Below are 17,906 nucleotides of genomic sequence, written 5' to 3'. Positions count from 1 at the left end.
GTTGGTCCCAGGCACCGAGCCCATGCTACAAGAGATAAGCAGTGTATTTCATTGAAAACACAAAATCTTTCTTTAAAATGATTACATTACTTACCTTGATACAAGTCAGAACAACGAGTAGCAATTTCCCACAGGATTAAGCCTAATGCATACATATCAACTTGTTTCAGAGAGGACTCACAATCCCTTAAATTCACAGCTCCTTCAAGGGCTTCTGGGGCCATATATCGCAGGGTTCCAACCTGGAATACTTAAATCATTGAGTACAAAGTTTCACTGAACTTTTGTTTTTATTGAAAGCATCAGAGTTAAAAAGAATTTACTGACAAAAGTTAAAGATAATTATTATAACACTTTGCAGCTATAGTGTCTTCACATTAAGCATTAAGAGTACAGTGGGTCCCATATGTTTGAACTGTTTGTGCCATTGCTAACTATTATTGCTCAGTTGTAAAGAACAACTTTGGCAGAAATGGCACTGTACAAAAACAACATATCTGAATTCCAATCACCCATTTTTTCCTGAACAGTCATCACTTTGGCAACATCTACAGACAAAATCTCAAATTTTGGTTGGGTTAAAACTGAAGAGATGGAATAAAAGCAGAGAATTTTCTGACTTACACATACTTTACCATATATCTTTATTTAACAGATATTACATTTTCGAATGTGTATAACCATATGCAGATGCATGTTGAATATAAAATGCTGTCTGAACAGATTAACAGTTCAAATGTGTCAGTACACTCGATATGTTAACTTAGTTATAACTTCAAAGGCAACATTAGTGTTTGAAATAAGAACTGATAAGTTCACCAAATATAACAAAGTATTTGAAATGGTGATTAAAACAAAAAACTTGAAATTCTGGTGACTCAATTGTCTTTTTTACTCTTTTTTTTTCTAGCTGATGCATTTCTAAGTTTAAAATTAATGTTTCATCATGTAAACCGTCAAAATTTGGGAGAAGTCGATTGATTATTTATGACTGCTTTAAATATTTTATACTGTCAATAATGTAGAAACTGACACAAAAGAAGCAACAAATTATTTCAACTTTTCTCGCTTGCTCCAGTCTTTTATACCGCACTCAATTGCCTTTGGCAATATCTGTCCCATGACAATCTCCACCTACATCAATGCACCCTCTATCCTGGTCCTGTATATAAATACGTACCTCATTCAGATAATTTTATCACTTTTTCAAGACTGACATCATCCCATTCTCTAACACCGGGGAGGAAGGGCAGGAGAGTGTCAGGCGAGGTAAGTATTATTGGAAATACATTTTTAATTTAGGAAAATGTTAACTTCCAATACATACCTCTGCTGACACTTATAGCTAGAATCCCACACTGAGAAGGTGGGGCCGGTGAGGACATTATCCATACAGAAAGCATCTACATAGATGTAACAAGATAAGATTGGTACCTAAGTGGAGGAACCACCCTAAACTTAGTTCCTGTATCAAGGGTGGAATTGTAGAAGTAATCATCATTATATGCCAGCCCCAACCAGAATGCCGAGAGTCCACTACTAATGGTTGGAATTAAGGGGTCTTGGTCCCTATATCCCACATTGGTTGCTAGGGCAATTCAACCACAACATTAAATATATACAGACTACTGATTGAATCCCAACATGTAGCCATAAAGTGATGCATTCTGAACCACTGAAATCACAACAAGAAAGCAGCACCAAAGTGGACAAACCTTCTCCTCCACGGATTGTGTATGCTTTACTCAACCAAAGGAACAGAACTCATCAGTCTGGAATTACAAACATTCATCCTCATTTCCCGAGTGGGCAAGGAGAATTCCACTTGCCCCCAGAATTACGGGGAAGATATGGAACAACTGTGCTCAAGCAAGGACCCAGGATGGGACAACTCCCAATCGAGAAGGAATGGGTAACAGACTAATTGGGGAGGAAGGCGTAGAGGTGAAATCCCATCCAGTCTTGACTGAATGCATCTGTCATCAAAGCTCAAGGATGAGGTACCAGGGACCATCAGCCATTCCATCATATCAGCCTCCTAGCTTGCCATGTTCTGGGGGTGATGTATTTGATAGCAATCATCTGTCTCAGTCCAACCAAATGGATGCTACATTGCTTGGTTTTCCAGTGGATTTTCTCTCAGTTTGGGACTCTGATGATTGATGCATTCGCCACTCAATGGAACTCTCAACTACAGGCATTTCGTGTTTATACTATTCAAACAACATACACAAATAAATTCGCTAACTGGCTACTTAATTATTTCTCTTTGCAATCATGGTATGTTTAACCCTATGTGAACAGTGCTAGTGCTTTGCATCAACCCAGTTTCTATAAAGCTATTGACAGAAAAAAATATTATAATTCTGAATTTACTAAGTGTATCTTCATTTGGGTAATAAGTAATGAAATGCAAATTCTCAATCCAAATATGCTAACCACTAGGTATATGCCTAGAACATTGAACATACAAACTGTGTGTGTTGTGAATTTCTTCTGCCTTGGTTTGCTGCTATTGAGATGACATTTTGGGATCAGAGTTCTTCACCAGATCCTCAGCAAAAAGCCCAGACTGTTATCTCAAAACATAACCAAGGCAAAGGAAGTCCATAAAACATTATATAAGTATAAAAACTCCAATCATTACTATTTTCCCAATATATTATTTTTTGATAAAGAAACTTTTCAGATAACAGAAAGACTAAGGTTTGTTACACATATTTATCTTGAAGTGAAACCTTGAACTGTACTATATGTGTTTTTGTGTGCAGTTTAGTTTTTATAAAACACTGTCAAATCAGCCTTACACAATTCACATTTAAATCAACAGCAATAATAATAATCTTTAACAGTAATTCCTAAACATTTACAGAATATTTTATAATAATAATAGTAAAAAGCTGTCATGAGTAAATATTCTTAAGACTTGTCAGATAAAGACTAACACTACTATAAAATAGTAATCTTTCTCAGAAACCAAATTTCACAAGGAAACTTACATCTGTAAGACACAATGAATCCATGTCTTGTTGTTCACCATTCTGAGTGCATTTGGGCCCAGCAATCTGAATGGCAAATCCAAAGTCACATATAATGCAAGAAAGATCATCATTTACTAAAATGTTCCGAGATGTCAAGTCTCTGTGGGCAATACATGGTTTTACCAGATCTGTAATAAATGTTGTAAAACATCATAAGAAAATAGACAAAGTCTACATTTTCTTTAACCAAGCAGCTTTAGACTATACAAGATATTTCAAATCCATCAAAAGTCTTGAACTTGCATCATTCAACTATTCAATTAAAAACTCAATAACTTCAGACATATTTTTGAGAAATCATATTAGCAGTCAAATACCAATATTTTACAGCCTCCATTAAATTTACATACATCTGTTTCTCTTTGTTTTATCACTATATATTTGAATTGTTTCATCACTTATGCATTTTCTTGAAAAACATTTGGTTCAAAATTATACATTATAAACAGATTGTTGACAAAAGTGCAAGCTCTTACAATATATTCTGTTTACATTAACAGTCATGTTTGTCAAATTAAACACATAAAAACAATGACTGACATGTTAACCAAAGAAAGTTGCATGAAACTGATACACTTGTATTGTGAAATGAAGTTGCTCAGAACACCACCATAATATTCCACAAACAAAACCAAAACAATTCAAGCTCTCTACACTTCAGTGTAACACCTGGTTATAAAATCTAATGAGTCCAGCAGTGATGTTGAGAAGATATCCCTAATTATGGTCAGGACTGCAACAATGGTGAAAATATGGCCTAGCACTGCATGACAAAGCGGCTTTAGCCACATGACCTTTTGGTACATTTTGAACCGAGGAAAGTTTGTACTTAGCTGTAATTACAACAAAAATTCAGTGATGATGAATCTGACCTACATATTGCTACTAAAATCGTGAGGAAACAAGGCTAAACATCTTAACTTCACCTCAATGGCATTCTAAACTTTAACCCATATTGTTAATTGGATCAAAGCTGTAACAGTACTGAGCATTAAATCAGATGGACCATACCAATCCTGGTAATACAATGAGGGTGCCATTCTTGGTAAACATATCTATGCCCAAACTGCTTTGATGATAACATTTTATCTGATATGTATCCAAAAATGTTGTCAAATTAACTGCTGAAGCAGCTGGATAAATTAGCATACATTTTGAATGCTTAGCTCCCTACTAATTATAAATTAGTTCCTGAAATGTTTGAAAATTAAACATTAAATTATGATTGTTGTTTGAATGCTACAAACATCTGACTTAAAACTATATAGTCATACAATTATTCTTGTTAAGCAAATACATAGAGAAATATAAAACCAACAAATTCATAACTTAGTGGAATAAAGTATTAATGTTCTTTTTAATTATGTTATAACAGCTGCTACTGTGTGTGCGTGTGTATATATGTATATGTATATATATATATATATATATATATATTTATTTATTTATTTATTTAAAGGAAAATAACAAGCCCAAACAAAAATTCAATTAAAGATGTTGCATACATTAAAAGGATCCCTAAGGTACAGACTATAATGTGGGATATAAAATGTGCTCTGGATTTTGGAGGTGACTGCAGAAGTAGGACCCACATTGCGGTGGGGATACACCATCTATCAGTCTTAACCACCCACATTTTACTCTCCTAATTTCTATTTCTCTTGATTATTTTATTTTGATGAATTTTTTCATGTGAGACTAGCAAACCGACCTCGTAACCATCTAAAATACATTGAAATAAAGCTAAATTAACTTTTTTTCTTTCTAGAATGGCTTAAAATAGGGATGATAACATGCTAAGACAAAATGTGTCACATGAGTCACACTAGTGGAAATTAAAGATTTTAAAAATATTTCCTTGTAGAATTACGAACTTAAAACTTGTATACTATTGAAATATGGATTATTAGCTAAGATTTTATGCTATTCCTAATTGGTATAAGATAAACAAAAAGTAGTCTAATAAAATTTTGAATGTAAGACACAAACCTTGTGTCATGCACAGTAAAGGGTACCCGAGGTGATAGGGTTAAACAGACCTGGGCATTTACAAGCTAAGGTGTGGCTCATGCTTAGTGATGAATTTGAAAGAGCCTTCTCTCTCTGTAAGGTATCTCAAAAAATGAACAGCAGGATCCCCAACTTACTTTAAGTGAGCTTACCTTTCACTTATTTCAATTTATACTTGTTTATAAATCTATAAATTATAGCCATTTCTTTAGTTGCATAAATGAATGGCTTTCTACCAAACTGTATGTCCATTTTTTCCCAGAAGCATGATCCTTCTTCAGAGTAACCCAGTTTCTGAAGTCATTTTTCAAACCTTAATTAATAGTGATATTTCCGATGCAATCAGCTATATGAATTATTCACACTTTTATTTAACCACATGATTGTAATATTTGTTGAAAAGTGGTGAAAAGTATATTTGCAGCAAAATTAAAATGCCACTACATAGGTCAGGGTTTATGATGTTTGAACCTTGAATTTAGATTGTTTACAGAATGCCAATTTTAAACTGGAGTATTCCGAACAATAAAAAATAACACAAAACATTAGAACATATTAATTTACCACATTTTCTTTAATTCTGTAAACATCTCTAAAAATGTATAGCCTAAACAAGCTCATAAACATAACACACTAACCTCCTTTGCAAATATCAGAATGAAGATAAGCAAGTCCTTGAGTAATTGTCTGCATCATCTTACAAAGGGTTGGCCAATCAACTGTGTGGTTACGCAAATAGTCTTGCAAGCAGCCATTAGGAGCATATGAAATCACAAGTAGATATTCTATTTGACTATCTTCACCAATCCTCTCTTCTGACCCTAAAACCATAAACTATGCTGTCAAAAAACAGTCAATAATGTTAATTCATCCTTTATGTTTTACTTTGGCTCCCCCACATACTTGATTAGATCAATAATTTTTAGTGTTCGAAAATCATATACTGTTAACATAATTTTGAGTGCTTTTAAATCTGTTTTTAAAGCAAAATACACATTTCCAAGTTACTGCTATCACAGACAACTCTGCATATTGTTGTTTCTTCTTACAAGATGTTGCTACAAATTATACTTGTGTCTTAAAATTATATTTAAGAAAGAGAGTACAAGGAAGAGCTCATACAAGTAATGTAAGGTATCAATCTTAAAGTTTGAGATCACTTTCATTTTATTCCTTAACACCAGATCATGTTTCAATGTTAAGGTCTTGATTAAGACTATTGCTCTTTATAAATATCTCATTCAATGAAGTTTGTATTTCAACACAAATAGACTGAATGTTTGTTTGATTTATTTGTGCAAACATACACAAGAGCTGTGTGGTAGCTGTTCCTCATTCTGAACTGACTGACTAGAAAGAAGGCAGCTAGTCAACAGCATTCCCCGACAACTCTTGACCCAATAAAATTAAATAGTGAGAGTTGGCCATCACTCTTACAGCCCACCCAAAGTACACAGCACAATTTTGTACTTAGGGAATGAATCACAGACCCTCAGAATTGCAGTTTGCAATGCTAACCACTAAGCCATATATGGCCTGATGAAAACAGTAAACAGATCTATTGTAAAGATGGAAGGTTGATATAACAATATTGAATCTAAAAATACTTGTGGTTAATAATAACTAGGAAATTTATTATTCAATCACTTTCAATTGCAGAAAACAACTGAAAAAAGTGCTTATTATAGAATTATTAGAAAAGCTAGGAGAACATTTACCTGGAAAGTAAATCAAGAAATTTACAAATTTGTTGAACATTTGGATAAAATCTACTTAAAATGCCAAAACTTTTTTCATATTTTGTGACAAACACAACTGTAACTAACTCACCTGTATAAAGCTTTCTCTAGCCAACCAAACTGCAATAAATTAAATATCTGTCCTTAATGTGTTAGGCTTTAAATTTTTGTTGTCCACCTTTCTCACACTAAATTTAAGGGACTTCAAATAAGATCCATTTGTACTCTTTTTGTTTTCTTAAAGTTTTCCTCAAGAGCATTGCAGTATAGGTATAACTTGTTATTTCAACAGAATAGTAAAGTCTTGCTGTAATGATAATTGTTGTAAGAAATATTTTCTTGGTTAATCAAGAGCAAATATCACATAGTTAGTCTTATACTTAGATCAACATAACATGCTAAAAATAACTGCTCTGATTTGCATATTCTGATTATATTTAGCTATCTCTTTCAATAGTTATGATGTAAGATGTCATAGCTTAAAAGAAGTGAAAAGCCAAAAACAATAAAAGAAATTATACAACTACAAATTTCTAAAATGTATTATTAGTTTTCCTATGCTGTCTTAAACAAATGGTCATGTATTTTGTAAAAATATCATAGCTAACTAAATGTTATCAGGTTTTATAACACTCATTACAATTAATATACTTATACAAACTAGATGTACTTCCACAGGGTCCCAAAACTGTTCTGTTTCAAGAGTAACAAATGTTTTCATTTCTTGATTTTGAAGTTCATATGTCATGTTGTGTCGTAGCCTACAGAATGCATAATTCTTCTTGTGATTCATGGCATGCGCACATTTTACTGACGTCACAGCAATACAAATTGCAACATCCCTTATGTGATGTCTTTTTAATGTGTACTGACTGAATGGTGCAAGTGGTTAAAACATACAACCTTTCCAAGTGGCCTTTGGCCCCTTTCATAGAAATAAGGTACTGCATAAACATTTCCTCTAAGTGAAGAAGTTAGAAAAGGCTATTATGTTCAGTGTTATACACTATTTAAGATTATTATAAAACATTTTAAAATAACCATCGCAAAACTCACCAAAATATTTTGGAAGACAAGGATAATCCATCAGTGGTAGGCTGTAAATATCACGTTCGTTTTGAAAATACTGCTTATTTTCAAAGGCAAAGGTCTTAATTGCAACAGAAAAACCATTCAATGTTCCTCGAGCAACTGATCCATAACGCCCCATGCCAATATTTTCTTGTATCTTTAGACTATCCAGATCAAAAGTTGAATTTAGGGATGAAGGGCCTTCCACCATATTGACAGAATCGTTACTTATCTTCGTGGAAGAAGGCCACTTTCGAAAAATTAAAATACCAGCAACAGTAATCACACACAAAGAACAGAAAGAGGCCAAGGCTATGATAACGGATTCTGCTTTTGATGCTGGTTCTTTTATGAATTGTGGAACTGTCAAGAAAAATTGAAAAATATATATGTTTAAAAGTTCTCTGTTCATAAAGACAACTTATTATTTCACTATCTTAAAGATAAAAATGTGGCTGAATATAAATATGGGCTTGAAATTTGTATCTAAATCTCTACCACATGATAAATAATCAACATATAAAAATTTACAAAACCAACATCATAACAATAATGATAATTATCAGCACTCATAGATTGTTTATGAATAATATATATACACACATCAAGGTGCATATGTATAAAACAAATTTGTATGATTTTATCCATATTTCACCAGCATTTCTGCATAGTAATATTTCAATTGTGATTGCAAACATAAATAAGCATAGTTTTCTCTGAATTTGTTAACCATGTGTCTTTGGAATGTCAGTGAATCACCAAACTCTTTCTTTCTTTAGAAGCTATAGGAACAACAATGCATTATCTATATTATCACACAAAACTTCCAAAATCATGTCTAATGCCAGAAATTGCTAATGAAAGCATCAGGCCTATTAGCAAGTCATGATTGTTTATAATAGAAATGTGAAATCAATTAAATATAAACTTCCATGTGCAGATCTTTCAGACTTTTTGCAAATACAAAAATTTAGAATTGGCAATTCTAAATATTAAAAAAGCAGATTCATTAGGTTTATCAAATACTCCTTTTTTTTGCCTAAATTCAAAGTTACTATGACAATTATTAATTACACAATGGCAACATTTCTAGAACAATTTTCATTATCACCCATCACCAATTCCTCTTCTATTTAAGTAAAACAGGAATGTCACAACACCTAGAATTACAAGCACTAAATGGCTTTTCTTTGGTAATTACTGAATAGATGAGAAGTCAGGATTTCCATTTTACCTCCATATCAAGGTTGTAGGTTAAATTTGGTTTATCATGTGGCTCCAGTGATGAATTTGCACTTTTTCTTTTAAAGTTACATCTTTATTGTAATTTTTTGTTTAATTACATAAAGTGGAAGTTTTATTACGGCTGAACAATGAGCAGTTGTATAACTGGCTATTACATACCTAAACAGTTTGTTTCCTTACTACAAGCAGTTTGAAACAAATATATCAAGAAAATTTCCAAGTTATCTCCTAGTGCAAAACAATTTGTAAAATAAATTCATTTGTATATACATTTGAAGGAAATTCTAAAATATTGCTGAACAAAAGGGTTGATTCTTGACCCAAAACGAAAATCAAAGCAATCAACTTACAATATGCACATGTAGCCATATGGTTATTAAACTTTTACTCTAAGCAAGAGCACTACCCAATGTATCAAGAAATTGTATAAACCATAACGAGAATGCAAGTTATTTGATGATGTACAACAATTTGTTATTTTCTAGACATTTCAATGAACAATCATGTTGGAGGTTACAATACTCAATTTTAATGGCAATGTTCAACCAGCACTAGAATAATGAAATAGACAAGTTGTTAAATATAATTTTCCCAACCAAGTTAAAAAAAATTAAATCGGATTCTACCTAATAAAATCAGATAAGGGCTAAATTTCGTAAGCTCAAAAACTACATCTATAAAATGAACCAGTAGATTCAAACCTACTGACAAGTGTTCTTGTTCTTGATCAAAAGCAAAAAAAAAGGTGTTTCCTATGATAAAATCTTGTTTAATTTGACACTTTTTAATTAATGACCTTTTTTTTTTTTACCTAACTTCTTGAGGTATTTCATTCAGGAACTCTGTCTCTGACTGAGTCAGTGTTTAAGTATTTCATCCAAAAAGAATATGTGAACTTGGCAATAAATATGTTTTAAAAGATGTGGGTGGACAAGCAACCTTTAATGTTTTGCTTGGAGAGTTCTCAATATAAATGTTTGGGTAACTCTGATTGCTATAGATAAAAAAATAGACTATTTTAACAAATCAAGATTCTCAGAAATGTTGAGAATGACTGTGATGGCAAATTTATAGCTGAAATGCTTGAATTTGATGATTTATTAAGTTACTTTATTCAAGGATCATACTGTTATTTTCAAAAAGTAGAAACATTTACTTCACTTGAATTATTGTTACATTCAGTGTCATAGGAATATTTTAACTTTTCTGATTTTATATTTAACACATTAACTGCCAGTAAAATTATCATCTACAGAAGTTACATACACAAAGAAACTGTTCTACTTATTGTATAAGTGTACAAGTTCTTATTGCATAAGCCATGAGATAACCACGTTAATAATCAGAGCCCAGTCATTCCTTTTAATAAATACAAGGGCAACTATAAACTGCTCTCCCTAAATACCAATGAGAGAAAATTTTTCTACTCAGAACAAATATTGTTTTTCCTAGTACTCATCGATGACATCTTTGATTCGTTATTTTGATCACCAGAATCAAGCCACACAAAAGATATAACTTTCTGTCCAGTGCTGCCAAATTTGTAATAATGCACAAAAACGACTGAAACAGAAAATCATGTGTATTCTTGTACATATAATATCACCTGCTCTTTCATAGTGAATGTTCATGTGAGATCAATACTGATTGGTTCTATTCTAGTTGACCATGTTCTACTGACCAATTAGAGCAGTCTGTTGATCTCCAATGGAAATTTGTCTTAAAGTACCTCGATTTGCACACACATCTTCAAATCCCATTGGCTTGAAAGTAAGTTTGCTACATGATCAAAGCAAATGAAATCCTCATATTTGCCATGCTGATTCTAGTATTTTCATTTTTTTAAATCTCCCTCTTGGAGTTTTAAGGAGCACTATTACTTATGATCCTTTAACAAAGTTAAGGAGTACGAAGGAGCTGAGTGCATTCTCACTCCTTAAAAATGTCCTGCAGAGCCCCCACTACAATCTAAAGTAAAATAAAAACTAAGCTTTTTTTTTTTTACAGTGAAAGCTATAACAACAACATACCAGGTGAAGCCAATTCAGATTCTTCAGAACTAGGGTCATAGTCATGAGTAAAATTAAAATTACATAAGTATCCAGTACAACAACAAAACTTGGTATTGTTAGTAGGCTTGGTGGGTTTTTTTTTAGACACACATTCAGGTGAGTCACAGTCCCTGCTTCCAGCATTCTCCCAGCAGCCTAAAAAATAAAAACAGAGAAAAAGGCATATGTAAAGTTCTTATCAAATTTGCTGTGAATTAAATTCCTTGTATTTTTTTACATTTTCAAAAGTTGTAAAATCCTGTAAAACAAAGAAATGGTAAAAGAAAAAATATAATTATTTACATTCATATGTGTTGGAAGCAAATAGATCAAACTTACATAGTTTCTTATTATGTAAATAAACTAAAATGTTTTAGGCAACTTCTTACAATAGTAAATATGAATCCTATACCTAAGCATAAAACAGCCAACTGTTTGACCAAAACAGAGGTGTTAATTACCTAAGAGTCAGATTACATGAAAAGTGTTACACAAAGAATATGGGTTTGATTCCCCCTTTCTTCTCCTTCAAATTGTCTTTTATACCTTAGCAATTTCTAATTTCCAATGAAAAGCATGAGACCAGTTTACCTAATTATGGTAATAACAGGATTAACACTAACTCTTTTTGGGGCCAGGGAGGTGTCCTTAGTATTCCTTTTTTTTTCTCTTCTCAGTGGAAATACCCAAATTGCATGAAATATAGAACAAACTTACTAACTACTATATAGTTTTGGCTTTAAAAAATTCATACAATTTTTATTTCATTATGATTTTTTATGTCATGAAAGTTGCCACTGCAGTAATAACCACTTCTAGCTATAGATCATACAAATTGCATAAGTGGAAAATGTTGAACAAAATAGTACATTTAAAGCTTACATGTTATAAAGCCAACCATTACATACAAATCAGAGGAAAAGTTAAGGACCAAAATGCATAGACTTAATCAGAAAAAAATTAAAAGACCAACAAACCTATCCAACTCTCAGATGGGTGAGTCAACAAAAGCAAACAAATAATTTTTCAAGCTTGTCCTAGGCATGTGAGTGTGGAGATGTAAATGTTCAGATTGAGCACCCTATTTGGCTCAGTTATTCCATTCTTATGAAAGTTTCTAATAATGGAATTACCCAATTTTGTGAACTCTCCAAAGTCCACAAACAAGACTATTTGCTCAGATGTACAGTTTCTATCTTGAGCTGAGACACTGAATTCCTTTTGAAGTCAAAGGCCTATTGAGGTAACCCCCACAGTATTTGGAATTTCTCAAAAGGAGTCAATGTTAAGAGGATTCTCCTTAACATCCCTGAGTTAGAGATTTTTGCTGGTTTCTCCAATCACAAATTTTGGCTGTTGGGTTAATCTCCACTCAAAACTCAGGTTATATAGTACTGATTTCTGGAAAATGCACAAAATATCCTCAATCTTCTTTTAATTTTTTTTCACCAGGTAATTGGTTTATGTACATACATAATAAAGTCACTGAGATTTTCACAAATTGTCTTTCTGTATAAATCTCAGTTCTTTTAACGATTACTTTTCACAACTCTTTTGAGAGTATTGTCCAATTTGGTAAATTAATGCAGTTTTATATCCCGACAATAAATAAACTGCGTATGTCCCTTTCTAATATTACCATCTTCAGCGACTATTGATACTTCAGACACATCTCAGTGAAACAAAAATTAAAATCATAATGAGAAAATTTCTACCCACACACACAGTCTTATTATTAAACATTAAATTACTGTAAAATATATAATTGAAAACACATGCTTGTTTTTGTTTTTAATTAAGCACAAAGCTATTCAAAGGGCTATCTGTGCTCTGCCCACCACGGGCATCGAAACCTGGATTCTAGCATTGTAAGTCCACAGACATTCCTCTGTGCCACTGGGGGGGCTAAAACACATGCAATGTTTACTATTCCACTTATAAACATCTCCAGTGTGTTCTTTTCAGTTAGAGCAGATGTAATGCTTGATTGAAATGTAAAATGTAAGCATTGGGAAATAAATATATTTATCTAGAGATAAAGGTCATTTATTTACAAAACAAAATCTTATTAATCAATATCAATTTGTGCTTACTAGTTTTCACATAATGTAAAATTATATCACAAAGCTTGACCACAGAAGTCTAAAACAAGTGAAATTATTCAATGCTGAATGTTTGTAACAAGACTAAGAAAAATTTATATTGCTTTTGTCTAAATGTGAATTATGTAACACATTAAACTGTTGTATGTCAAAACACAATACATGTACAAATAAAATAAAAATTCTGTTTCTAGTCTTCAATGTTAAATTAATAGAATTATTTAAAAGTGATATTATGCTTCTATAATAATGTGTTACAAGAGTATCCTCCTTCTCAATTTGATGGTGTGCAACATAAAAATTCCTTACCTTGTAAAAGAACTACATCATTGCTTGTTGTGTTAAAGTCACCTTGCCATACAGTATAGCAGGTACCTTTTGGACAATGTTGAATTTCAATTCCATCTTCGTAACCAGTTACAGTTCGAACTTCTTCACCTGAAGTTTCACCATGAGAATATTTCACCTGTGGATTTTTTGTGATAGCACATTTGGTTCCATTTGAAGAACAAACACCTAAAGAACAGTTTAAAGAAAAAAAGAAATGTTATTTAATATAATAACTTTTCTATTTAAGCATATGTATACTAGAGAAACAAACTGTGATTTTAACAGGTAATAAATAAGCTTCTTTTCTAGATGATAACCTTTTACAAATCATTACAATTTCAATCTTAAAAATAAGGACCTTCAAGCTTTTAAAAGCAGCTGAACAAGTACATAATCATAATTAAATTTAACAAGTTTTGTGAAGTCTGTAATTAACTGCAATTTTCTATTTTAATGATAAGTTTTAATCTTAAAAACATATTAAAAGATGAAAGAAATATGGAACAGAGACATGCTTATTTCTATATAAACAGAATAAAAACTTTTACAATCATGTTATTTCTCACAGTAGTTTCAATATTAGAAGTTTACCATGAGAATACAATTACTTTATGAAAACAACCAAACATTTGAAAAATTAACTGCATCAATTAGGCATTGCAGGACTACATTTATCATTAACTTCTAATCAAAGCAGATCTGGCCTAAAAACTAACTTGGTACCTATTATATAAACTAGCTAACTTGGAGGTATGCACATGGTAAAACAAAAACTAAATAAATTTAATGCCTTAATTCATCAGTTGTAGTGAACTTTTCCAATTATGTACTCATATCTTTCATACACAGTGAAAATAAATTTCATTCAATGACTATTATAGTCACCAAAATTATATTTGCAAAGCCTACAAGACCCCCTTTCCAATTATAAGCTGTATATGAAACATTAAAATTATAATAACTCTCTCAATGATAATTCTAAAAAATATAATGAACAAAAAATAGGCCCAGTAAAGAAAAAAATCTGTTAAAAATTATCATCAGTCACTTGTAACATACTGTCATACAAATTACAAAAGGTACTCATTGGCAGTGTCATGCTACACACAAAATGTATTGCCAAGGTGCTATTATATTATTCTTACTAGAAACCTACATACAGCCAGTAAAAAAAAATAATTGAATGAAAATATCTGTTTTACTGAGAATTAATGTCACACAACTGTCTGATCTATAAACAATCAATGTTCATGTTTTAAGTTACTGGCATTAGTATGCCTGGAATTAGTCTTTTGTTATCACTTACAGTGCTAACTTGTGTAAACCTTGTACTGTTAAGATAAGTAACTGTTTTCTTAATTCAGGGGAGCCTCTTCAAAGGTCACAGATTGCCAACCACTGATCTACACAAATCTCTTCCAGTCTTTTATAAATATCACAGACACACTTAGTATCCATAACTGAAACCAGCTCTGAAGCCTTAAGATTTATAATTTTCACCTTCTCATCTCATAAAAACACAAAAAGGTTATGAGAGGGAAAATCACCGTGGGAGGCATATCAGATGTAATTTGAGAATACTTACCAGATTATTGGGTATAACAATGAACAGCAAGTTATTCATTTTGCTGATAACCAGAAAGATTTAGCAAGAACAACACTATGCAACTTATCACACAAAAACCTGAATCATTACCATTTATGAATATCTACTTCTTCCAAACATTTTCATACAGCTGATCAGAAAGATGCACTGAGAAGCAGTTCCAGTAATGAAGATGGTTTCAAGAACCGTAAATCATCTAAGCAGCATGAAAATCAATGAGGATAGTTTAAAGTGATGCAAACTAAAGCTTTAAATAATTTTAAAACACTAGTGTCCAAAGCAGAAATCTGGGATTTCAAAGATCAGATATAGATTCAGAGACCACCTGAAAAATTAACTATACAGATAATGATTCTTTATCCTAAACAACTAAAATATACTCCATGATAAAATACTGTATAGAAAGTACAAAACACAAAACTTATCACAGAACAGTCGCAGTTGGCAAAATTCAGCTGCACTTCTTAATCTGTACAATCTTCCGATAGCCAGACACTTAAGTGTTAAATTATTTACATCTGTAGAAATAAAACGAATTTCAAACATATTTATTATTAATATATGTAAAGCCTTTCCTTGTTGGTTGCTTGAGAGAATGTTAAATAGAGTAGAATATACTTGAAATGCATTATTAATGGACTGCATCTGTTGAGGAAGTTTGTACGGATGATGCTTAGAGCTGATAATCTATGCCAGCAGCTCGAAACATCATCCAGAGAACTTCATAGACAGATACACATCATTAACAATACCTTTTAAGCACATTTTCATGCTATTGGCAAAAAGGTGACTAAATTTCTGAATTTGCTTAACTCATTGCATAGTTCTCCCCTCTGCATGACTTATTGTGCTTATATGTGTACTTCATAATTCAGATTTTGTAGTTGCAGCTGTGATGGAAACTTCTGCGGGTAGTGGGTGGGAATGTATTTGAGAGGTATATAGTTGTTTGAAATTCTTTTTAATTATGAAAATATAAAATTCCAAAAAAGCAGACTTACCTCTGAAATACAAAAAGCCAGAATACCCATATTGTGATGGAAGAGGGAACTGAAATGAGTCATAAGGATTATTGGATCACAAAAATTGAAGTTCTTAGGCAAGAAAGTAACAATCTAGACCACAACAATTGAAAATCTGATGAAGAAGAGTTGAAGAGAATTCAGAACCAGAAGAGATTCAACAGACTAGATCAAATGTAGAAATGGGCTATTTCACTGATTGATTAACTATGACCAGCAATTACATTGATTAATGTCACATAATTAATTAACCAAAATTATGATTAAATTGATAAATTGAAATTAGTATTTCTGTTTATTACTGTTTTGGATTATTCCAACAATCAATTACTCAAAATTGTAATTAAGTCAACTGTGCTTTGCCCAATTTGAAACTCAGCTTTGAGGAGTTGGGGGCTCATGATTCAATGGGCATGGGTTCAAAGTTGCTTACCCCATCCTTCTTATGGAAAAACCACTAATGTTATCTTCCACTATCACGAATTTAGAATTGCTGAATAGAGGAAAGGCAACTGTCTAGCTGCACCCACCACCAATGTTTTATTTGTTTGTTTCTTCTTGAACTACTGGCTAGAGAAAAGGTAGCTAACTGGCTGGCAACTCTTGTTGCAAAAATTTTTCTTCATGAAACTGCTATCAGGCAACATCTACTGCCCAATTTTTTTATTTTTTTTCAACTTTTGTAAGCCAATTGGTTTGCAGCAGGTTCTTGATTTTTTTGTTGTTGTACATACCATGGTTTGAGTAACATTGTATTAATCAATCAATGAGATCATCAGTTAATCAATTAGAAAAATAACATTAATCACCTAGCTCTAACCAAATGAAAACACCCAGAAAATACACTGGTTTCAGCTTCTGTAGTACATTCAGGAGTGTCCCTTCTATCCACTTCTTAGGCCATTTCTGTGGAGGCTGCCATGATCTGACATGGTACATCTGGCTATCCAAAAGCTCAAGCTTCAGGCATAGAAGTCATGCAGTTTTTCGCATGGCATAAGAGTTTTAATTTCTAAGGTTGCCATGTATCTGTTTCAGTCTTTGCTTTGTCCCGTGATGGACATTTATTAATGGAAATGACACACATATTGGCAATGGTGTATTGAGAGGAGGTTGAACTCACTTTAATCAAAAGTACCAGCCATAACTCGTTTTTTGACCTGGTTCTTTGTCAAAGGTTTTGCATCATCCACAATCATCCTGTATAAAGTGGTCTTATCGACTGCTGTTTGATACTCACGACTAAATATTCTGTGAGTACCCAGTACTCTCTGGATTCTTGAAGTAGGCTTGCTGAGAAGAATAAGTAGTTGCCAATCCGGTGCTATCAACAGGACCTAACAGTGGGTTGGAACAAACCATAATCAGTAACTTGGGTAACATATGAACTGGAGGGAAGGCCTAGAGTTGTAATATTGTCTCATCCTCATGGAATGCATCCATTGCCAAATCATGAAGGTGAGGTACTGGAGACCAAATTGCCAGAATTTGGGTCTGCTAATGAGAGGCCAACCCACCAATCAGAGTTGCAAAATGAGAGACAATCCAACATAGTCTTGCAAAATGCAGCATCTATTTTCTCAGGAGAATCTATTTGGGGTGAGACAACTGATCTGCTACCATAGTCATTACCCATGGAACATGGCAAGTTAGTAGGGTAATATGATAGAAATGGTCCCGAGAAAGTAG

The 17,906-nt window shown here is 32.6% G+C and overlaps 1 protein-coding gene across 1 annotated transcript in view; it reads right to left on the bottom strand.

The window, feature by feature from the left end:
* LOC106468220 (bone morphogenetic protein receptor type-2-like) overlaps positions 1 to 17,906 on the bottom strand; it is a 62,624-nt gene that overhangs the window by 23,880 nt on the left and 20,838 nt on the right. Inside the window, exons 3-8 of the mRNA XM_013928633.2 lie at positions 13,569 to 13,775; positions 11,137 to 11,313; positions 7,847 to 8,224; positions 5,690 to 5,872; positions 3,000 to 3,169; positions 95 to 242 (exon numbers count right to left, since the gene is read on the bottom strand). Coding sequence (XP_013784087.1) covers positions 95 to 242; positions 3,000 to 3,169; positions 5,690 to 5,872; positions 7,847 to 8,224; positions 11,137 to 11,313; positions 13,569 to 13,775 — 1,263 coding nt within the window. The remainder of the gene's footprint in view (positions 1 to 94; positions 243 to 2,999; positions 3,170 to 5,689; positions 5,873 to 7,846; positions 8,225 to 11,136; positions 11,314 to 13,568; positions 13,776 to 17,906) is intronic.

Source organism: Limulus polyphemus, unplaced genomic scaffold (genome assembly GCF_000517525.1).
Source record: "Limulus polyphemus unplaced genomic scaffold, Limulus_polyphemus-2.1.2 Scaffold2920, whole genome shotgun sequence".
NCBI lineage: Eukaryota > Metazoa > Arthropoda > Merostomata > Xiphosura > Limulidae > Limulus > Limulus polyphemus.
This window is presented reverse-complemented; position numbering and strand designations above follow the sequence as displayed.